Raw genomic sequence first — 24,800 nt, forward strand, 5'->3', positions numbered from 1 at the left:
GTCATCTGCATCGCCAGGATAATTAAATCCACTGGAATTGATGAGGTTACCAAGATATAAAAGGAAGAAAATAAAAGGGCCAGGACAGAACCTCAGGGGACACTGAAAGTCAGGGAGCTGGATGATATATTCATAATCTTTCATCTATCAACAGAATAGAGTTTATATCCCAACATTCTCTGGCACTGTAATAAATGTAGTTCTAAATGGGGACCTATTACACCACACTGGTGTGATAACTGAAAAGGGGTACTGCCAGAAAAGAAGAGAAAATGGGGAAAGGCAGTAAACCTCAAGGTCAGAGCCTTTGACAGACTCTGAACTTTCTTATTGGAAGCAAAAAATTAATTGGAGAGAATATGATGTGGATGATAATCTAGCAAAGCAGACTGGGGAGTGGTTATGTGCTAAGAGCCATGTTATAGGATATGTGTGCTGTTAATGACAGAAGCTTCACACTCCTTGGCAGTTGTTCTGCATGACAGAACAACTGGTACCCCTAGACACTTCATTCTTTTGACAGATTCTTGATTCAGTGGAATAGATATGCCTTTACCTCTCCTCATCCTATGTGATTCTTGTTCATGTCTTTCCATAAATCCTACACAGAGGATGTTCCCAGTGCACCAGAGGCCTTCCTCTGGTTATTTTAATATATTGGGACTACCAATATAGGGACCTTCACTTCACACCCAAACCTATCACATCAAAGAGGTTTTTTAATTTTTTTTCTCTTGATTCTGCATGTGTCCATATGGGTATATGAAAAGTGCACACATCCTTTTCTTTGCACATGGCAAAAATATTGACTACATTAGCACCATTCATGACACAGTGTCCATCAATGCCTTTTGCCAAGCCAAAGTCTGTCAACTAAGCTTATGTCAGCTAGCGGCCATATGGGATTGTGTGTCTTTTCTAATTGTGCCTCTCCCAGAAGAGGCATGTGCAGAGAGCATTAGAGAGGCAGACAAAACACATTGTGCTGTTGCTGCTTCTCTGATGGATTGACTGGAAACATATATTGTGTGAGAGAGATTTGTTTATTTTTAACATTAATTTTTTGAAAAAAAATTTGGGTTTCAAATTTTCTCTCTTCCTCCTACCCCTCTTCCACCCATTGAAAAAGCAAGAAATGTGATATCAATTATACATGTGAAATCATTAAAAACATATTACCATATTAGCCATGTTGCAAAACAAACAATAAAAATAAAGTGAAAAAATTATGCATCGATCTGCACTCAGACTTCACCATTACTGTCTCTGGAGATTGATAGCATTTTTCATCATAAGTCCTTCAGAATTATCCTAGATCTTTTTATCAGTCAGACTGGCTAAATCATTCACAATATTGCTGTTACCATGTGCAATGTTCTCCTGGTTCTGCTCACTTCACTTTGTGTCAATTCATATAAGTTTTCCCAGGTTTTTACAAAACTATCCTGTTCATCATTTCTCATTGCACAATAGCATTCCATCACAACCATATGCTACAACTTGTTCATCCATTCCCCCACGGATAGGCATTTGTTCAATTTCCAATTTTTTTCCACCACAAAAAGAACTGCTATAAATATTTTTGTGTATATATAGGTCCTTTTCCTTTTTTAAAAAAAACTTTTTTGAATACAGACCTAGTAGTGATGTTTCTGGATCAAAGGATATGCACAGTCTTATAGCCCATTTGGCATAGTTCTTCAGAATGCTTGGACCAGATCAGAATTCACTAACAGTGCACTAGTGTCCCAATTTTTCCACATCCTCACCAACATCTGTCACTTTGCCTGGAAACTTCTAAGAGTGGCATATGAATCTCCTGAAATAATAGAAATTACTACTTTGACTTTGAATGTTCATTCAGAGAAACAGTTCCTATGAAATTTCTATATCAGAATAGTTCAATGGTGATAATACAATACAGTCTTTGTTACTGAGTTCAGTTCAACAAACATTTAATTTATTCAAACAAACATAGGTACCCACTATGACTGAGGTATAGGAGATGCCAAGGCACACTCTGCATAGTTAGGAAAAGGAGTGTTTCCGTTAATGGAATTTTTGTTTTGTTAATAAGTGGTTTCAATCAGAAGACATTTATTAGACACCTACTAATGCCATAACTCTACCTTCAAAGAAGCATATCCGAGGCTTGAATATTAGGGTCGAAGGTGGTGGTTCCTCTGTACTTGATGAAAAAAAACAAACCAGTTTCTTAAATAGTTTTTGAAAACCTTTTCAATTTTCCTCTTGTCTGTAGTTCTCCTTCCATTTTCATTCTTAAATAACTGAGGGAGGTCACTGCTTAGCTGGATAGCTTGTCAAGCTTTATTTGAACTGTCTGTGGGTTGTTGTTGTTTTTTTACTTCCCTTCACTATTTCTTTCTACTTTACCAGACAATCTTAGAGTTACGAGTTTAATTAACTTTTATATGCATCTAACTCACAGATAGATAAATTCAGTCATAGTCTCCTTCCCAAGCTCCATTTCCACATCACCAATTGCCTTTGGGGCATTTTATACTGAATGTTCTACAGAAATCTCAAACTTGGCATGTTCAAAACAGAATTTGTGGGGCAGCTAGATGGCACAGTGGTTAAAGCACTGGCCCTGGATTCAGGAGTACCTGAGTTCAAATCCGGCCTCAGACATTTGACACTTACTAGCTGTGTGACTGTGGGCAAGTCACTTAACCCCCATTGCCTAAAAAAAAAAACAAAAAACAAAAAAACCCAGAATTTGTTACCTTTGCCCCAAACTTCCCTAATTCTGTTGAGGGCACCGCCATCTTTCTAGTCACCCAGATTTCTAACCATGATGTCATCCTTGACTCCTCACTCTCACCCCACATATTCATTTATTTGCCAGATCTTATTGTTTCAACCTCTGTGGTATCTTTCATATGAATCCTCTTCTCTCTACTCAAAAAGGTGCACTTTAGTTCAAGCCCTACTCTTTCCTAGCAGGTACTACCTACCTCATTGTCCTTCCTAACTCAAGTCTCTCTCCACTACATTCCATTCTTAGCACAGCTGTCAGATTTTTCTAAAGCACAGCTCTGACCATGTCAGCCCCCTATTCAATAAGCTTCATGGCTTCTCATTACTTCCAGAATTGAATATAAACTACTCTGATTGGTATTTAAAGTTCTTTACAACCTGGTCCCATCCTACCTTTCCAGCTTCATATTACATATTCCTCCTCTCTCCTCATACTCTGGTCCAGCCAGACTAGCCTTGATTTTGTTCACACTCAACCCTCTATCCCCCTTCTCCATGCCTTTGTCCTTACTATTCCCCATACCTGGAATGTATTCTCCCCCATGTCCATCTGTTGGAATCCTTGGTTTTCTTCAAGACTCCACTCAAGCGCTATCTTCTGCAGGAGGCCTTTCCTGTTTTTCCCAGATACTAAATGCCTTCTTCTCTAAGGTTATCTTAGAGAAGTTGTGTATATGTGTTTATACACATACATGCGTATGTATATATATGTATATATACACACATACACACACACATACACACATACATATCTGTGTAAATGTTGTGTCCCCCATTAGAGTGGAAGCTCTTTGATGGTGTGGACCATTTTGCTTTTTGTCTCTGTCTCTCCAGTACTTAGCAAAATGCCTGACTCATAGTAGGAATCTAATAAGTGCTTATTCACTGATTGATTTCTAGATGAATGGAAGGAAACTTGGTTTCAAAGACTAGAAAGTGATTTGATATCAGACTACTTCTTTGCATTGAAATTCCTTGTGCCATTATGAAGCAGGACTGTGGCATAAGAGAAACTAAGAGCTTTGTATCCAGTTGCTACAAGGCAATCTAAAACCATTCTGGTTCTGATTGAATTGCATAGGTACAGATAGACCCATGTCAATCTTACTAAGAATGAGCTTAAGTGGACTGTACCATTTGGTAGAGTCCCTTGGTTTTTCTGAACCCTCCCTTGTAGGATCTTGGTGAGACTATATCAGTTCTGAAACCTCTTTAATGGCATAGACTGAACCAAAATAGATTGGGGAAGACCCCAGGAGCAACTGACTGATCCAAATCTCCATAATAGAACCAAGATCACTCTAGTTTCTTGGACAAACTTGGAACTTACCATCTCCCTATATGATTCTAGCCTTGGGATAGGGAGAGAGACAGTACAGCCTTCTTGGACACCATTACCTGATGTGAAAGGACCTTTTGGACCTGCTCTGATCAGAGCCAGTCTTTATTGAAACCCAAAGCACTTGGCTAGAACTGAACCAGCCTCAGTCACAGAGTTAGTCAAGTGTTCATGACTCTTATAGTCAATTAACAAACCTTGAATCTAGTAAGACATACAATAAATCTTTGAGATGATTTGAAACCAAAGTTGGGCTATTTTTAGAAGGTAATGGAAATGAAATTTTAAAATCCCATTTTGTATAATATATAATTAATATACAAATTAAAATAAAAATTTATCACTGCCTTTATTTTTAGCACTGAATCATTCACTATCCATTCCTAAGTTTGTGCTTTCCATCCTTACAAGATCATAGACTTAGAACTGAGAGGTGCCTTAGAAGTCATCTAGTCCAAACCCTCTCATTTTACAGATGAGGATGTGAGGCCCAAAGAGGTTAATTAACATGCTCAAGATCACATAGGTATTAACTGAGATAGAATTGAAACCCAGGTCATCAGATTCCAAGCATAGCATTCTTTCCATTGTACTACTCCGTCTTTCAAGACTCTCTAAAATGATTCTTTTCATCAAGCATATACTTTATGATAAAGGGATTCATTCTAGAACTAAGGAGGTAACTACCAGAAGGCCCCTACCCTTTTAGAACTGAGAGAGGGCCTGGTCCCTAATCCTTACCAAAAGGAAAAAATGTGGTCTTATCCACACTTCTAGGAGAGAGAATTTCAGGATATTTGTGTCTTCATGGTTCATGGCACAGAAACCAACAAAATGAAAGAAAGTTATCAGCAAAATGAGACAGATGGTTGGGCAGAAATCTAAGGCGGGGATTTAGTGCTGTGAAGGACCCATATGTTTCTGGAGTCCTTCCAATTCATTCATAACCCCCTCCTAAAATCATCACACAGTCCTGATTTGGGAGGAGGAAAAAGGGAGAAGCTACATAGCTCAAGGGTTAAAGAGGGAGGGATATGAATTTGGAAAGCTATTTGTATTACAAATGCTGACATTTGTCACTTAGTGTTTCTCATTCTCTGGTTTCTTTCACCTCCTATACTCTTCACTCTTTCCCCGATGCATTGAATTGGAGATTTAGAGCTTAGAAAGGACTAGTCCTGTAGACTGACTAATCCTCTCATTTTACAGATAAGGACACAGAAGCCAAGAGAGGTGAAGTTACTTGCCCAAGGTCACACAGATTAAAGGTCAGAGGTGGGATTTGAACCTTACCCCTCTTGACTCTAAGGATCATGTTTTTTCCCACTGTACTGCCTTCAAGCTCACCATCTTTGGTGCTGTCCTCCTCATCTCTAGTGCTTCTGCTGGTCTCAGTGTCCTTCCTTAGGTCCTCTTCTAAATGTCTTTTGACGACTCCCTCCAAGTCTAAGGAGTTATTAAGCACCACTCTGTACTAGGTGGATGGTACACCATGCAAAGACAAAGACATACTCTTTTTTTTCTTTTTTAGTGAGGCAGTTGGGGTTAAGTGACTTGCCCAGGGTCACACAGCTAGTAAGTGTTAAGTATCTGAGGCCGGATTTGAACTCAGGTACTCCTGACTCCAGGACCGGTGCTCTATCCATTGCACCACCTAGCTGCCCCCAAAGACATACTCTTAAGGAACCCCTAAGGATTTTCTCTTTCAAAGGCTTATAGGTTCATACATTTTGAGCTAGAGGTGACTTTTGAGGGAAACTTCCAAAGGGACTTTATAATGAAAATGCTTGTGGATTATCAATCAGTTGATTTTTATTAGAAGGTAGAAGGCATTATTTGGGAGTCAGAGGACCTGAGTCTGAATCTGCTCTTTCACTGGGCTGCTAAGTGGCTCAGTGGATAGAGTGCTGGACCTGAAGTCAGGAAGACTCAACTTCCTGAGTTCAAATCTGGCCTCAGACACTATCTATGTGACCCTGGGAAAGTCACTTAAGCTTGTTGGCTTCAGTTCCTCATCTGTAAAATGACCTGGAGAAGGAAATGGCAAACCACTCCAGTAGCTTTGCCAAGAAAAATCCAAATGGGCCACAAAAAGTTGGATAGGACTAAGAAATGACTGAACAATAACAATTTGAAAAAATTGGGAAAAGTTCAGAGAAAGACACAAAAAAAAGACCTAAAAACTACACAGAAAAACTTTTTGATAAAAGGAATTAAGGAATTATTTAGTTCTGAGAAAAGAAAGCTAAAGGGAGACTTATTGAGAAATTTAAAATAGATTTGAACAGGGAATAAATAGGAAACGATCAGAAGGGGTTGGTCAATTTCCATCTCTATAGAAACAAAAACTAGAAGAAACAGGTATAAATGGGTAAAAATGGGTATAAATCACAGCAGGCAATTTAAATTGTATTACATAGAGAAGAAATACCTGATGTTAATGGTAATAAGAAATTGTTGTAGAAAAGGAGGATGTGAAACATCTATCCCAAGAGATCCTTAAAACCCCCATAGGTGGTAACTCTTTTAAATGACTTCTCTGTAGGACTGCCCAGCATTAGGGGCTTGATTAGGTAACTTCTCAACTTTTTTTTTTTTAAAAGAAAGTGCACATTTTTTCTGATACTCAATTGCAGCTTAAATGGTGTCTTAATTTTAATGTTCACTGTCGAATCCTGTGAACTTTTAGGCCACAGTGCACAGAGCAGTAGGCTTAGAGTCAAGAAAACCTGATTTTAAAACCAAGCCTTGGGCAGCTAGATGGCACAGTGGATAGAGCACCAGCCCTGGAGTCAGGAGTACCTGAGTTCAAATCCGGCCTCAGACACTTAACACTTACTAGCTGTGTGACCCTGGGCAAGTCACTTAACCCCAATTGCCTCACTAAAAAAAAAAAAACAAAAAAAACTTTGGGGCAGCTAGGTGGCGCAGTGGATAGAGCACCAGCCCTGGAATCAGGAGTACCTGGGTTCAGATCCAGTCTCAGACACTTAACACTTACTAGCTGTGTGACTTTGGGCAAGTCACTTAACCCCAATTGCCTCACTACTAAAACAAACAAACAAACAAAAAACCCCCCAAGCCTTACACACTTCCTAGCTGTGTGACCCAGAACAAGTCATTTAACCTCTGCCTCAGTTTCCTCATCTATAATATGGAGATAAAAATTGTGCCTATTCCCAGGATAGTTGTGAGGATCAAATGAAGGAATGTTTATAAATTGCTTTGGAAACATTAAAACACTCTGTAAATGCTAGTTGTCATTAGCACAATAGGAACAATTTTTTAAATGATATAATCAAATTATATATGTGATTTCCAGAATCCTTGCCTAATTCCTTTGCTGTCTTTTATAGTTAAATACTAAATTTCTGAAAATTCATTATTTTTATATGACTGTAACTTGACAAAGATGATGTTTTAGCATAAGAACATATTCAGTGACAGTCAGGATCAAAAAGGCTCTTGACAGTTTAAAGCAGGGGTTAGTAAACTCTGGCCTGAGGTCCAAATCTGCCTTGTCACCTGTTTTTGTGTGGCCTGTAACTCTCTCGTTCTTAGCTCACAGACTGTACAAGAACAGGCCACAGCCTTGACTGGCATCTCCAGTCATAGTTTGTCAACCCCTGGTCTAGAGCAGTGGGCTGAATCTGATAAGATGAAATTTAATAGGGATAAATGTGAAGTCTTATGCTTGGGTTCAAAAAGTCTATGTCAAAAGTACAAGATGGGGGCAGCTGGGTGGCACAGTGGATAAAGCACTGGCCCTGGATTCAAGAGGACCAGAGTTCAAATTTGGCCTCAGACACTTGACACTTACTAGCTGTGTGACCCTGGGCAAGTCACTTAACCTTCATTGCCCTGCAAAAAAAAAAAAAAAAGTACAAGATGGGAGAGGCATGATTAAATAGAAATGTGTCTGAAAAAATATATCAGGGCTTTAATGGACAGAAAGAAGAGAGGCATGGCCTCCAGAATAAGGAGTTGATAGTCCTTGTCAGACCACATCTGGAGTATCATATTCAATTTGGGGTGCTACAGTTTAGCAAGGATATTAGTCTAGAGATAATCCAGAAGAGGACAACCAGAATGGAGAAGGGCCTCGAGTCAATATCATAGGAGGATCAATTGAAATAAAGTGACATTTAACATGGAGAAGACCTATGGGTGGGAGTAGGGGGGAAGAGGTAGAGATTTGATTGCTGTCTCCTAAGACTTTGAAGGACTGTAATGTGACTTGCCCCATCTGGCCCATGAGAGCGGAACCAGGAGCAATGGATGGAAACTGAAAAGAGGAAATTTTAGGTTTGAAGTAAGGAAAAATGTCCTCGTGGTTAGAGCTGTCCAAAAGTGGAATGGGGTGCCTCAGGAAATGTTGGGTTCCCTCTCTTCAAGCCCAGAAGCAGAGGCTAACTGATGATGCGTTAGGTATGTTAGAGTGGGATTTCTTTTTGACTATGGGTTGGTGGTCTTTCTTTGCTCCCCTCCATGTATGCTAAAGCTCCAGTGACCCTGGCCTTCTCTCTGTTCTTCACACATGACTTTCTATTTCCTGAATCTTTGCCTTTTTCTTGGCTGTACTGCATGCCTAGAATGTTCTCCTTCACCTTTACCTCTACCTGCACCTCCTGGGTTTCCTAGTTTCCTTCAAGACTCAGGTCAGATCCCACCTTGTGCAGGAGGCTCTTCCTAATCTCTTTCCCATTGCTAAGGTTAACTTCCATCCACACTCTATCTACCTTTTCTATACAGTTTTTTATATATTTTCACCATTAGAATGTGAGCTCCATGAGGACAAAAAACATATTTTCGCCTTTCTTTGTATCTCCAGAATTTAGCATAGTGTCTGATAACATAGTAAAATCATTGACTGACTGACTGACTGACTGGACTAGATGGCTGCTGAGGCCTCTTCTGATTCTTAAATTCTGGGATTCTGGGAAAATCTTTAGCAATGGAGTTAAGTCACAGGATTCACATTCTGTTGCTTAAGCCTTTATTTTTGGACAGTGCTTCTCAAACTTTTAAAATTCTTGAGAGATCCTGAGAGGATCCTGCTATACAAACCGTTGCTATACACGCAGTCAGCCATGTGTGCGAGGAGAATTTTTTTTTCCTTTGTGGAATTCAGGAAAGCCTATGGGGAAGTGCTAATATAATTAAGTGTTAATGAACTTCAAGGGGAATAAGAGGCAAGATTATTATCTTTTTTTAAGTTTTATTTTATTTTCAACTAACAAGCACTTATTTTCTCTTCTTCCCACTCACCCACATTGCAAAAAAGAAAACCCTTATAACAAATATACATAGTCAAGGAAAACAAATTCTCACATTGGCTATGTCCAAAAAAGTGTATTTCATTCTGCACATTGAGTTCATCCCTTCTTAGTAGATGGATAATATCAGTCATCTTCTATTCCCAGGAATTGTGATTGGTCATCAATCAGAGTTCTTAAATCTTTCAAAGTCATTTGTCTTTCCAGTGTTGCTATTACTGTAAAGCATGGTTCTCCTGGTTCTGCTAACTTCACTCTGCATCAGTTCATACAAATCTTCCAAGGCAAGATCATTATCAACAGTTATCAACAAGAAGAGACTGGCAAGACTTATATATCTTGGTACAGAGAAAGGAATTTCTGAGGGCCTTATAGCCACCCTTATCACAGCCACACAACTTAGCTCTTTGTTCATCTTTCAGACATCTCTTGTTTAAGCTGTTAAGTAGTTTTTAAAATGACATTTTTATGTCATGTCTTATAAAACATTTCATGTAAAAGTATTAAACCAGGCAAAGACATGCCATCAAAAGGAAGTGACAAATAATACATTGGAAAATATTGGTGCTTTTCCCATTGATCTGAAAGTAAGTTTTAGCCTTTGAGGGTCTTCACAGCTTTTGTGTATCTCTAAGGGATTCCTGATATTCTGAGATTTTGTTGCTCATTGAATTCTAAAGGGCAGGTGTAATGGTAAGCAATTCTCTGGCTCCAAATTGGAAATTTGACTTTTGGTTTGAAAGGTCATGGTGGGGTTTCATAGTAATATAATAAGTCACAGAATTCTAAAATCTGAGAATTGGAAGGAGCTTCAGAAGCCAACTCGGCCAACTCATACCTGACCAAGCATCCCCTATACAAGCTATTGAAAAACTGTTTATCCAACCAGTGAAGGAGAACATGCTACCTCCTCAGGGATCTTATTCCATTTTTGAAGAATTCTAATTGTCAAAAAGTTTTTCCATCATCAAGCTGAGACCTGCTTCTCTGCTGTTTCCACTTCTTACTTTTCTAGTTTTGCCCTCTGGGCCAAGCCCAACAAGCCTCATCCTTGTTCCACACCATAGCCCCTTATTCTTCACTGTAGTTATCATGCCCTGTCCCCCTCTCTCCCAACCTTAAGTTGTCTTCTCCAGGATGCTTCCAGAGATTATGGGTGCCCTCAACCTTGCAGTCTTTAAGGCTGGATGACCACTTTCCAAGTATGTTAGTGTAAAGAGTCCTTTCTGATAGTGGTTTAGACTAGATAGCCACTGAGTTTCCACCCTATTGGCAAGTTTTTTGATTCTGCAACTATAGAAAAGAGTTGGGATATGTGAGATCATGGGACCTTTTGCTTTTCCTCCCTCCAAGTCATCACTTCAGTAGGAAACCTTAATAACAGTAATTTAGCCAGTTAGACCCATGGAGCTTTGTGGGGGGATGAAAGTCATGTTCTGGATTGACCTCAACAATCTCTCTTCTCTTCACCCCCCAAAGGGATTACAATTGGCAGGCTTGCTATATTTTAGTTCTAGTAATCTATTTCCTGAGATTTCCATTGACATATTATCCTTTTAAATCTCCTTTGGATTAATATCACTGTATCAGATATAATGCTAGAAGCCAGCTTTTCTGACCTCCAATCTAATACCAAGATTCTAGGTTCAGAAACAAAACATAATAGCTTTAATAAATAGGTGATACAATCTTGAGTAGTCTTCCAGCATGAACATCCTAATTTTCCCACAAGACTTTAAAACTACCACTTAAAGTAAATATGGATCATGTGTTGTGTGCTTTTAGGTCTACTGGGTTCTAGGTATAAACTTCAACATCCCTCCCTTCCCCTACCCATCCACTTCTAGCATTTTCCTTCTTTTTCTGTGGATTCTCTCCTTTCATCCAACTCACTATGGGGCAGTACTTTTACTACAAATAAAAGTCAAGACTGCCTCTAAAAACATAAGATTTCTTTGGCTGGAGAGAGGGGGCGGGGTGGGGCTGAGCTGAGCTCTACCTGGATTACAACCTTGACTTACTTAGTGAACTGAAACTTGAGGCACAAACTAGTTTCCTGACCTTTGTCCATTTTTTAAAAAAAGGCACAGTCAAATGGGACTCCTTAGTTTTTATTTTACTGGCACAAATTTAGCAGATTGGTTCAACCTCATTCTACAGGTGTTTTGTATCATTGAGTGGAAATTTCCATTGCTTTGGCTGTCTGCTTTCTTTTGTCTCCTCTCTGCCATCTTCCTTCTCAAGTCTCTCGAGGTGGGGATCCCCCTCCTTGCCAGTTCCCAAGTCTTTCTGCCAAATTGAGATATTCAGTAGGTCAGCTCCCTTCCTTTTCTCCCATGGGTAAGAATGATACTGAGGAGCAAAAGTCCATAGGATCATATTATCTAGGTGTAAGGAGAGCTGGGTTTGCTATCAGCTGTTTCATTGGAACTGCCAGCCTGCCAGCGACTGGTGCTTTTCTTTTCTTTTTTTTTTTTTTTGACTGGTGCTTTTCTTAATCTCTCTCAGGAGTGTGCTGAGTAAAGGTACTTTGCAAATTGGAAAGCACTCTAGAAATGTGAGTTGTTCTTTATATCTTCATCATTAGCCCCAACTGAGAAGTCTGGGGGATTGAGAGTACGTAGGAGCTATCTGACCCAGTGTCTAAATACAATGGCCTCCAGCCTGTGTGACCTGGAAACCAAGAATTTTCTACAGTGTTCAGGAAAAAAAAAAGGGTTATTAGCTATTATTAAACTCCTTGAAGGGAGGGACTGTTTTAATTTTGTCTTAATAATGAACCCCAGTGATTGGTCCAGTGCCTAGGGCATAGTAGGCACTTAATAAATGCTTGTTGATTGATTCCAAATATCAAAGGTGCTATTCAATTCAAACATTTACTAAGTACCTACTTGTGCTGAGTACTATGCGAGGTGCTAGTAGTATAAAGAGGAAAACCAAAATAGTCCCTGCCCTTGGGTACTTACATTCTGCTGAAATATCTTTTTACAAAGTGACATTTGCTTTTTTTTTTTTTTTAAGTAAGGCAATTGGGGTTAAGTGACTTGCCCAGGGTCACAGAGCTAGTAAGTGTTAAGTGTCTGAGGCGGATTTGAACTCGGGTCCTCCTGAATCCAGGGCCGGTGCTCTATCCACTGCACCACCTAGCTGCCCTCCATTTGCTTATTTTTAAGATCGCAATTGTCTCTTTTAAGTCTCACAACAATCCTGTTGTGACAAATTATTTTTTGCAGACAAGGAAACAGAGGCTCAGGAAGGAGAACGGTTTTCCTTTTTAATATCCATTTTTTTCTTTTAAGCCTCACAACAACCCTGTGAAGTTGGCATTTCAGGTATTATTGTCCTCATTTTGAAAATAAAGAAACTGAGGCTCAGGAGTGTAAGTAATTTGTCCATGGTAAAAGTGCCAGAAATGGAATACAAAGCCCAGGTCTTCGAGAGGTCGAGTCCACATTCCAGCCATTACAACATGCTGCCTTCCTCTACTGCTCCACAGAAAACCCAGAAACTTAAACAGATCCCTACTATAACACACCCACCAAGTGGTCATCCAGAGCCTGTCTGACTGTTTCTATGGGGGAGAGGCCTTCCAGGTTCAATTTTTGGATAGTTCTCATTTTCAGGTCATTCTTCTTGGTTGATATCAAACCTAAAGGAGGAAAGCACTACAAAGACAAGTGCAATCTTAGGGGAATGAACTGGCTCTTATTCCTTAAAATCCTAAAATGAAAATAATTGGTAGCAGTACCCTCACTGATCTAAATAGCCAGGAATTGCATCTAGTGAAAGACAGTTTGATGAACTTTCTGGCTCTGGGCTTACACATTAAGTCTGGCTCTAGACATTAAAAGTATAACATAGGGGTGGCTAGGAGGTGCAGTGGATAGAGCACTGGCCCTGGAGTCAGGAGGACCTGAGTTCAAATCCGGCCTCAGACACTTAACACTTACTAGCTGTGTGACCCTGGGCAAGTCACTTAACCCCAATTGCCTCACTTAAAAAACAAAACAAAAAGTCTAACATGGATGTCTTGCGATCTTTCTTCAAAAAAGCTAGTTTTGCATAAGAATAAGGAAGTAGAAGAATCCTGTTGAATTCTGCAATGGAGTATTACATCTGGAGGATTACATCCAGTTGTGGACACCATACTTTAGTAAAGACATTGAGAAATGAGATTTTAGGGAGCAGATGTTCAGCAAACAGGATTAGTTTGTAAATTCCTTGAGAACAGGGACCGTCTTTTACCTTTGTTGGTATCCCCAGCATTTAGCACAGTTCCTGACACATAATAGGCACCACTGACTGGTGAAGGTTCTGGAAACTATTTATGATGAGGATAATTGGAGAGAGAAGAGATGACTAAGGGAAGACATGGTAGTTATCTTCAAATTCTTTCCCCCACCATCTTAATAGTATTTTATTTTATTCCGAGTACATATAAATATAATTTTCAACATTCATTTTTGTAAGATTTTGAGTTCCAAATTTTTCCCTGTCCCTCCTATCCCTCCATCCCTTCCTAAGACAGCAAACAATCTGATATAGGTTATATAATATAATCATGTTAAACATATTTCCACATTAGTCATGTTGTGAAAAATATCTTCAAATTCTTGAAGGCCTGATATGTGTAAAAGAGAATGGAGGGGCGGGGAGGCAGCTAGGTGGAGCAGTGGATAGAGCACCAGCCCTGGAGTCAGGAGGACCTGAGTTCAAATGTGGCCTCAGACACTTTACACTTGCTAGCTGTGTGACCCTGGGCAAGTCACTTAACCCCTATTGCCCTGCAAAAACAACAACAAACAAACAAACAAACAAAAAGAGAATAGGGGCAGCTAGGTGGTACAGTGGATAAAGCACTGGCCCTGGATTCAGGAGGACCTGAATTCAAATCTGGCCTCAGGCACTTGATACTTACTGTGTGACCCTGGGCAAGTCATTTAACCCTCATTGCCCTGCAAAAACAAACAAACAAAAGAGAATAAAACATGTTCCAGAAGGTAGAATCAGGACAAAATCAACAAGTCCCTAATATGTGCCGTGACCTAATGGGTAGGTGGTATAGGGAGGCAGTGTGGCACAGTGGATAAAGGATACTTTGGAATCTGGAAGACCTGAGTTCAGGTCCTACCTTGAACACATACTGGCTATACAACTCTAAGCAAGTCACTTATACTCTCACTGCCCCCCCCCCAACTCTACATCCAAATTGTGTTAATTCCTTACACTGATTAAATCATAGATCAAAGACAATTTTTAAAAATTAAAATAAGAAATTTCTAACAATTAAAACTATTTGAGAGTGGAGTGGGAGAGCTTTGGGAGACTCCTCCCCATCACTAGAAAGGTTAAGTCAGAGGCTGGAGATTGACCATCTGTCAGAGACACTGTTGATTAAATGAACTCTAAGATTCCATAACACTAAATTCTGTGGAAGCAACATTTCAGATTTATTTCTGGAGTAGATAAAAACCTGTCTGGACTCCATGGAACTGCAGTGATTTGCTACTTATGGGTAAAGATGAGCCTTTTTATCCCCTGAAGAGCCATTGACCTACATACAGCAAAAGGCAGCCTAATCTATCCTCTTTTCCTTAGAGAGAAAAGGTTCAGCTCGACTACTTTTAAAATTAAGAACAGAAAAAAAACTTCTATTCAATAGTTAAAACAAATACTTTAAAACATACTTCCATTTTATATTATAGTCAATTAAGAAGGATACATGAGGATGGGAGGTAGAAAGAAAAAGGGGAAGGTTGGAAAGGGAAGAAGAAAGTATAGGTAAGGGAGAAGAGAAAGGAGAGGAAAATTAAAAGGGGGAAGAGAGAAAAAAAAGGGAGATAGATGGAAAGGCAAGGAAAAGGCAGAGGTTGGGATGTAGTAGGATAAGTGGGTGTTAGTAGAAAACAATCTGCTTTTGTGATGATATTTTAGGTTATAGGCTTCAGAGTAAATTGCAGCAATAATCTGTTTTCCTGTGTGTGAGAACTCCAAGGTAGATCATAACCTACTTTTAACTTAGTAGATAAGTCAGAGAGACTTGCCTGAGTTTTGGAAGATTATGTGACTTGCCCAGGGTTACAGAGCTAGCAAATATCACAGGTGGGATTTGAACTCAGGTCTCCTTTACTCCATGTCTTCCACTTTATCCACTATGCCACACTGCCTCTCAGAATAATTCACAGTTGGAGTCAGAAGTCCCTGAGTTCAAATCCTACCTCTGACATTTACTAGATGTATGGGCAAGTTCCACCTCAATCAGCACTCTTAAGACTTATCTACCACGTTACAGATGTGCTGTGATTCACATTGGAAGAGTAAATTCACAACTGGGAATGCTCCATATGGATGCATTTGCATGGTTATTCCATTAGAGGCTCTGTTCTGAATATGGCTTATAGCTGTCCACCGAGAGGGAAAGGATTTTGTAGACTGTAGTAGTGGTGACTAGAAGAACTTATCCCCCCCATAACACATTCTGAAGCAAAGTCAAGTTAAAGGTTCTATCTGGCCCACAGCCCAGAGGTCCCCACCCTTGCCCTAAATGTTCAAGCTGTCTCACAGTAAGACAACTGTAACTTCTAAAATGCCTGCTGGAGGCTACCTCTCAAGTAAAGCATTTTAATATTCTAGTTCTATGATAGAGGTAATATGACTCTTTGCAGTCAACACCTAGGGCAAGTACCCCATTCATCTTTAGACAATGCACTATCTAAACCTGCTTTCTACTTAGTTTCTCTATGAGGAGAAGTAGTGCATGTTGCTTGTAATAATCATAATTTTAATTATTTTTCTTTTGAGAGTAATAACTAGACTATTTAAATGATGAATGTTATTCAATTAATTACAGATTCTACTCACTCACAGGGTTCTTGAGGAATCTGTTATGGGTTAGGGGTTAAGAAAAAAAGCAATGGGGAGAAGACACAGTTGGCCATGCTGGGTAATTTTCTTAGAGGATAGTTCTCCTGAGTAGCATTTTCTAGAAAGAAAAGCAATAGCCCTAAAGGAAAGATAATTTTCAGGTCAAAATTCCCAAATACTTAAAGCAAAACAACATTCATACTAAAGGCTGAGGCTTAGGTTATGTTACCAATGATTTCTAAGTTGTATAGGAACCAGATGAGACTGTTGTAGTAGAAAGAGAAATGATTTAGGAGTCACAGAAGATCCCCATTCAAGTCATAAATCTCACATTATTGGCTGTGTGTCTCTGAGCAAGGAATTTAACCTCTTAGTGTCCTCAGACAAGTCCCTAAACCTAAACTGCAGAGTAGTTGATCTGCTTTTGTTAGGATGTCCCCACTTAGAGCTCCCCACACCGATGGAATCCCACTGGGGGGCGGGGAGGGGAGAAGAACCATATCAAAATAAGCTTCAAAGTCTAGTTATAAGAGAAATGCAGATTAAAGCAATGATAACTTTTAATCTCTGCCTTCAAATTGGAAAGATGTCAAAAGATAGACATAGTCCATTTTGTGAGGGACTGCAGGAAGATAAGCTTACTGTTAGTGGAACTATGAATTGTTCTAACCTTTCTGGAAAACAATTTGGAGAAAAAAGTAAACTGTTTCTGATTTGACCCATTAATCTCATTTCCAAGTCAAGGATGTCAAAGACAAAAAGAAAAATTCCATATACATCTATCAATACTCATAGCAATACTTTTTGCAGTAACAAAGAACTAGCAACAAAATGGGGAGAAAGGCTGTGCAAATTGTGATATACAAATACTATGGAATATTAGCATAGAACTTGTTTAAAAAACAAGGAATAGGGGCAGCTAGGTGGCGCAGTGGATAGAGCACTGGCCCTGGAGTCAGGAGTGCCTGAGATCAAATCCGGCCTCCACACTTAACACTTACTAGCTGTGTGACTCTGGGCAAGTCACTTAACCCCAATTGCCTCACCAAAAAATAAAATAAAATAAAATAAAAAACAAGGAATATTAGCATAGAACTTGTTTAAAAAACAAGGAATATAAGAAATTCAGAGACACATGGGAAGACATAGGAACTAGTGTTGAACTAAGAAAACAAGATACACAATAACTACAGAAATAGAATGGAAAGAACAATAAAATGCAGCCATATGCCATGGAATTAGAAGGCTTCATCTTGGCCCCAGAAAAGCCAGGGAAATGCCCTCTTTTGTTGGAAAGATGAAAGACTATGAGAATGTAATGTGCAAACACTACCAGACAGACACCTAGGCTCTTTCTATTGGTTGTTTTTAGTTCACTGATTTTCTGTGTTATACACTCTGTATAATTCACCTTTTAAGACTCAATATATATGAGAGGAAGAGTATAGCTGAAGATGAATAAAGATAAAATGTTATTGTTATTCAGTTGTTTCAGTCGTGTCTAACTTTTTGTGACGCCATCTGGCATTTTCTTGGTAAAGAAAATGGAGTGGTTTGGGCATTTCCTTCTCCAGCTCATTTTACAAATGAGGAATTGAGGCAAACAGACTTGAGTGATTTGCCCAGTGTTACCCAGCTGACAAGTGTCTGAGGTCACATTTGAACTCAAGTCTTTTTTACTCTGAACATGGTGCTCTTATCTACTGAGTCACCTAATTTCAGTGGTCTAGGGAATACCTAGAAGAGAAAATCCTTCTATTGAGACAGTTCAACTCCTCATCTGTAACTGTTGTCTTAGAGAGTTACACAAAGAGGTTAATTGACTTACCTAGAGTCACACAACCAGTATGTGTCAAAGACCATCCTTAAACTCAGCTCTTCCTGGTTCTGAGATGTACTACTTCATGGCTTTCTCTCTATCTTGACTTACACAATGGCTTGTGTAAAAATAAAAGACATCAATAAAGCCTTTAAAAAGGAAATGGCTAAAGAAAGACTGCACAGTGGTTAAAAATTTATGATGAGGTGGCTCTGTTACTAGTGGGGCAGAAAAAATGCATCTAAGGAAGGGGAATGATTGCAAAGTGACCTGTAAGACTGACATGAATGGAAGTTAAGGGGGAGTTGCAATTTATTTCAGAATCACCCAAGCTTAATAAACCATGATCCTACTCCTGAGTATCTTCAGGCTCCACACAGTAGTACCCCACCATCATCAGCTTAGGTCCACCAAAGCTTCTAATAATGAGACTAGACTCTTTCTGGGAGCCCTAGCCAATTGGTTTTGACTAGAAACCAAAGGGTTTAGCTGAAATGTAATGAGTTTGACAGCTGTTTGACTTAATCCATATGGCCCTCTTATAGCACAGCATACTTTCATGTGGTTATATCATTATTCCCAAGCAAGCAAATCTTGCTTCTTTCTCAAAGTTTGCTAGATTGGTAGACTTATCTGTCCAGGACTTGGGAACAGCATTTTGGCCATGATGGCAAATGGAGTGATCTGATTGTCCCTGAGAAAGAGCTTTAACATGTGATGTGTTCTCTCCTTAGGAAAATGCTTGCCAATTCAGCCAGTGTGAGGATTCTCATCAAGGGAGGCAAGGTGGTAAATGATGACTGCACTCATGAGGCTGACGTTTATATCGAAAATGGCATCATTCAGCAAGTGGGAAGAGAACTCATGATCCCAGGAGGAGCCAAAGTGATCGATGCAACTGGAAAACTGGTGATTCCTGGGGGCATAGATACCAGCACTCATTTCCATCAGACCTTCATGAATGCCACATGCGTGGATGATTTTTACCATGGAACAAAGGTAATGTTGGCATTGCTTGTGGTTGACTCCTTTGGTTCATCCTGCTCTTAAAGAAAGCAGCATGGTAGGACCTAGGAAACATGGTGATTTCCCAGTGTTCTTAGTAAATATGGGAGGGCACTTGGAATTTGAGGACCTCACTGACTGTGCCCCAGGGAGGGGAGACTAGAAATAACTCTTTTGAAGAATTTACTTCTCAGTATGACCTTGAAGTGATTTCAATCAGTATCTTTTTTAGCCTTGGAAGAAATTGTGGAAAGGGAGCAACGTAAACTAGCCTTGCAGGTTGGGTGTTTGACTATGTCCTCAAATTAATTTTCATATGTGATAGAGATCTGGAAGATAATACAAACTGAGAGGGTCAGGTTGGGGAGGGGGAAGGTTTCTTTGCTTTTTAAGATATAGACCAATAACATTTTTTGTATTCCTGGAAGGCTACATTAATTCTCTTTTTCAGTGAAATATCTGCACTTCTTTTGGAGATTAGAAATTGGAATTTTGATCAATCGTTTCTCATTGTCATTCATCACTATCCTTAAAACAGCAGTCTTGCATAATGCTATTAAGTACTATTTTTAATTTGGATGGATTGTGGTTCTGACATTTAACATTTATTGAACTGGATCTGAGTTGCTGTTATAGGCAAGTCATAAGTAATTAATTCTTGAATGAAGATACATCCTCACTTGTAATATGTGGGGATGTGTGTGAACTTTAAAAATTATTATTATTGGACTGAACATGAGATCTCAGTGATATAGGAAACTGACGTCATGGTCATCAGGAAAAATGAATGCTGAGGCCAGATCTCTTATCACCTGTTCCATATGCCCTCTCAACTCCTTCTGATAGAGGAGAGAAAGATTGACAAACAGACAGAGACAGACAAGACAGATGATAGATAGATAGATAGATAGATAGATAGATAGATAGACAGACAGATAATAGATACAGATAGAAACAAATATAGTGACAGTCCGAGAAGTGATCTTTGATATTAATCCTAACCCCTAGAATGCTATCCCTAATAGAACCACTCAAGAAGATGGATGTACTTCATTTGCAAGTCAAGGTCTTAATAAACAAATACTTGAGAATGCTAAGTGCTGTACCACCTTGGCACTTCAGTGGGCCTATGATTTCATTGGCCTTCTGCTCCAGATGGAACTTGTTCTTTATTCTGTGTAATTCTCATGTGTGTCCCTGAAGATCAAACAAAATACTGAAAGCCTGCCTTTAGGTCTTTCAGTATTAAGTGATACCAGTGCAATACTCAGGCTGTGCCTCTATATCATCCTTTTGTTTTGCTGATGTGTTAGTTACATTATGGGTGTGTTGTTTCTAGCTAAATTATTGGGGGGCCAGACTGGATTTTCTAAAATATTGCTACTTATAAATTAATGGCTATTTCACCTGTTTAAGCAGTATTTATTATTAAAGCATATTAAATATTCAAAGAGTATTGACTGTGTGGCAGTTAACACAAGCCAAACCCTCCCCACCCAGCACCATATTGTTTCTAAGAGACAATGCCCCCAAGCAAAGTTCAGAAGACCTACATTACCTACTCTGGCCTAAGAGGAGAGCCCTCACCAACCAGACATCCTTCTGAGCCTAGAGTGCAAGCCAAGAATGCCATTCTCCTCATGGTCTGAGTCTTTTTCCTCCTTTTGATAGAGGCGGCTCTTTACAGACTGATCAAAGCTAATTGGCTAGCGTCATTCACTTCCATTGGTTGATGTGACTTGAGAGTGGTCCATATTAAAATGAGCTATACTGTGATGATATCAGGGTCTAGTGGGAGACAGACGCCCTGAGGGCAAAGGCCCATTCAGATAGTTGTGATTTGGGGTTTTTTTTGTTGTTGTTTGTTTTTTTGTGGGGCAATGAGGGTTAAGTGACTTGTCCAAGGTCACACAGCTAGTGTTAAGTATCTGAGGCCAGATTTGAACTCAGGTCATCCTGAATCCAGGACCAGTGCTTTATCCATTGCGACACCTAGCTGCCTCCCAGATAGGTGTGGTTTAATCCCCTCAATTCGCTGAACTAGACACAAAAGAATCTATCTCCATTCTTTGAACGCCCTGCACAAGATTAGGCCCTGAGTTTAGCTAAAGTCTCCTGGGGACTGAAGCTTGGGAAGTAGAGGTGAAGAGAAAGGGTTCCCCCCAAAAACCCAGTATTATTTTCTCACACTGAATAATGATGATGATGATGATGTTCATCAAACACTTTAAGATTTGTAAAACACTATGCAGATTTGCATATGTGTACATATATATATGTGTGTGTGTGTGTGTGTATATACACACATGTATTCTCATTTAACCCACACAACTGGTCCACTTCTTTTTCCAGTTGTTGATGTCTTTTATGCCACATCTTCCATGTAAGTCATCATTGGTAATATGCTTTAACCTACCTATACTCGTGATATGTCTCTCCATGACACTTCTGGTAACCCACAATTTAGATCCTCTGAGATCATGATGTTCTGTAATTTGCAGCTCTATAGCATTCTCAGGAGAAGAGTGATATGGGGGAAAATGGGCTTTTATGTCAGGAAACAGCGTGGGATTTAATGAATAAATGAAAAGGTATTCACTAAGTGCTTACTGTGTGCAAAGCACTGTACTAAGCCCTGGAAATAGAAAAAGAAGACAGTTTTTGCTCTCTCAAGGGAAAATGCTTGCTATTCAATCTGCCCTCCTCCATCCATTCAATTCTTGGCCCAGCTTATTGTCCATGTATATATACATATTACATATACATAAATGCACACAGACACACCTATAGCCACAGACATTTGTAGATACATCATTACCTTGTGGACATTTAATTTGGTCTAGAGCTTGATGCCATACTAAAATCACAAAGTTTGGTAATTTCTCAAAGGATATGTTGGCCTTTTAAATTTTCATTTTCCATTTTTTCATTAATCAGCAAATCACTGGACATTAACTACCCTAATAGCAAGTTCCCATAGAAAATGTTCAACTTTGTATTGCCAGTGAACATCTTTGGCTTTGTATAGGACTTCTATACACACACTGATTGAAACATAGCCTTAGTTTTATTAAGCTTCTCACTCCATGGAGGGCAGCTACCCGTACAAAGTCTTTTTTTAATCTTTTTTCCCCAATGAAATATAAAAACAATTTAAATATTCTTTTAAAAAAATTTTGAGTTCCAAATTCTCTCCCACCCTCCCTACCCTCACCTCTCATTGAGAAGGAAAGCAAGTTGATATAGGTTATACATGTGCAGTCATACAAAACATATTTCCATATTAGTCATGGTATGAAAGAAAACAGACATTCTTCCCAAAAAAACCCCAAGAATAAAGAAAGCCCCCCCCCCCAAAAGCAACCCATATGTTTCCATCTGCACTCAGACTCCATCAATTCTTTCTCTGGAGGTGGCTAGTATTTTTCATCATGAGTCTTTCCAAATTTCTTATATCGTTATACTGCTGAGAATAGCTAAGTCATTCACAGTTGATCATCATCAGTTGATCATCAGTTGTTACTGTGTACAATGTTCTTCTGGTTCTGCTCGCTTCACTTTGCATCAGTTCATATAAGTCATCCAAGGTTTTTCTGAAAGCATAATAATGCTTATCATTTCTTATAGCACAATAGTATTACACCACAATCATATTGTGGTATACTCAACTGATGGATGTGTCCTTACTTTTCAATCCTTTGCTACCACAAAAAGAGCTGTTAAAAACATTTTTGTACATATAGATTCCTTTCTTTTAAAAAATTTCTTTGGGATGCAAAGTTAGTAGTGATATATGTGCAGTTTTATATCCCTTTGGCATGTTTCCAAATTGCTCAACCAGAAGGGTTGAACCAGTTCACAACTCTACCAAGAGTGCATTGGTATCCCAATTTTCCCACATTCCCTCTAGCATTTGTCATTTTCTTTTGTTTTCATATTAGCTCATCTGATAGGTATGAGGTAGTATCTCAGAGTTGTTTTAATTTGCATTTTTCTATCGTGGGGATTTTAGATAATACAGAACCCTTCTGGCACCCTGTGTATTAGACAATGTGCTGTAGTGACAAGACCACTGGATCTGGAACCAAAAGAAATCTGGGTTCCAATCCTGACTTAGACATTTTACTAGCTGTGTGATCCTGGGCAAGTCACAATTTCTCTGAGCCTCAATTTCCTCATTCATAAAGTGGGGGTAATAAATGGTTGCAACTCACAAGGTTGTCATAAAGAAAGTGCTTTGGAAACGTTAAAAAACTATAGAACTGTGAGTGATTTATTGTCTTTGATAGTCATTGATCTCTACTGGAGAGTGGCAGACCAGTTCCCCTGTAACTCATTGAATTTACTATTATTCATCATTGACTCTATTTCTTTTTGGCTTAAAATTATTTTTTTTAAAGTAGCCTTCATGTGGTTTTGTGTATTCATGCATATAAACTGTCAGTATATGTGCCACTTATTCAACAAATAATAGAACATAACAGTAATAACAAACATGGCCAGATAAATTTCAAAAAGGCACAAAGGGAAAGAGTCATATAAGTAAAAATTGTTCACAAAATCAAATCCTGTTTGATAAACCCAAAGACTCCAGCTTCTGGGATTAGAACTCAATATTTGACAGAAACTGCTGGGAAAACCTGAAGATAGTGTGGCAGAAACTAGGCATAGACCAACATCTTACACCATAAACCAAAATAAGGTCAAAATGGGTACATTATTTAGATAGTAAAGGGTGATACCATAGGCGAATTACAAAAGGAAGAATAAGATCTTTGGAGAGGAGAAGAATTTATGACCAAACAAAAAATAGAGAATATTATGAAATGCAAAATGGATCATTGAGATTACATTAAATTAAAAAGAGTTTGTACAAATAGAAGCAATGCAGTCAAGATTAGAAGGAAAGCAGAAAGCTGGGAAACAGTGTTTCTGATAAAGACCTTATTTCCAAAGTAAATAGAGAGTTGGGGGCAGCTGGGTGACACAGTGGATAAAGCACCAGCCCTGGATTCAGGAGGACCTGAGTTCAAAGCCAGCCTCAGACACTTGACACTTACTAATTGTGTGAACCTGAGCAAATCACTTAACCCTCATAGCCCTGCCCCCCAAAAAAAAATAAAATAAAATTTAAAAATAAAGTATATAGAGAAGGGAATCAAATTTATAAGAATACAAGTCATTCCTCAATTGAGAAATGGTCAAAGACTATGAACAGGCAGCTTTCAGATGAAGAAATCAAAGCCATCTATTGCCATATGAAAAAATGTTCTAAATCACTATTGATTAGAAAAATGCAAATTAAAACAACATGTTCTAAATCACTATTGATTAGAAAAATGCAAATTAAAACAACTCTGAGGTACCACCTCACACCTATCAGGTTGGCTAATCAAAAAAGGAAAATAATAGATGTGGGAAAATTGGAACACTAATGCATTGTTGGTGGAGTTGTGAACTGATCCAACCATTCTGGAGAGCAATTTGGAATTATACCCAAAGGGCTATGGGGCTGTGCATACCCTTTGACCCAGCAATACCACATAAAAAAGGAAAAAGGACCCACACGTACAAAAATATTTATAGCAGCTCTCTTTGTGGTGGCAAAGAATTAGAAATTGAAGGGATGCCCATCAATTGGGGAATGGCTGAATAAGTTGTGGTATATGAATGTAATGGAATACTATTGTGCTATAAGAAATGATGAGCAGGCAGA

General features: G+C 39.0%; 1 protein-coding gene across 2 annotated transcripts in view; it reads left to right on the plus strand.

The window, feature by feature from the left end:
* DPYSL5 (dihydropyrimidinase like 5) overlaps positions 1 to 24,800 on the plus strand; it is a 149,141-nt gene that overhangs the window by 41,439 nt on the left and 82,902 nt on the right. For both annotated transcript variants that reach the window (XM_043986523.1, XM_043986522.1), the window contains exon 2: positions 18,814 to 19,078. In XM_043986523.1, the coding sequence (XP_043842458.1) occupies positions 18,818 to 19,078 (261 nt within the window). In that variant the 5' untranslated portion in view covers positions 18,814 to 18,817. The remainder of the gene's footprint in view (positions 1 to 18,813; positions 19,079 to 24,800) is intronic.

The sequence above is a fragment of the Dromiciops gliroides genome, chromosome 2 (assembly GCF_019393635.1).
Source record: "Dromiciops gliroides isolate mDroGli1 chromosome 2, mDroGli1.pri, whole genome shotgun sequence".
NCBI lineage: Eukaryota > Metazoa > Chordata > Mammalia > Microbiotheria > Microbiotheriidae > Dromiciops > Dromiciops gliroides.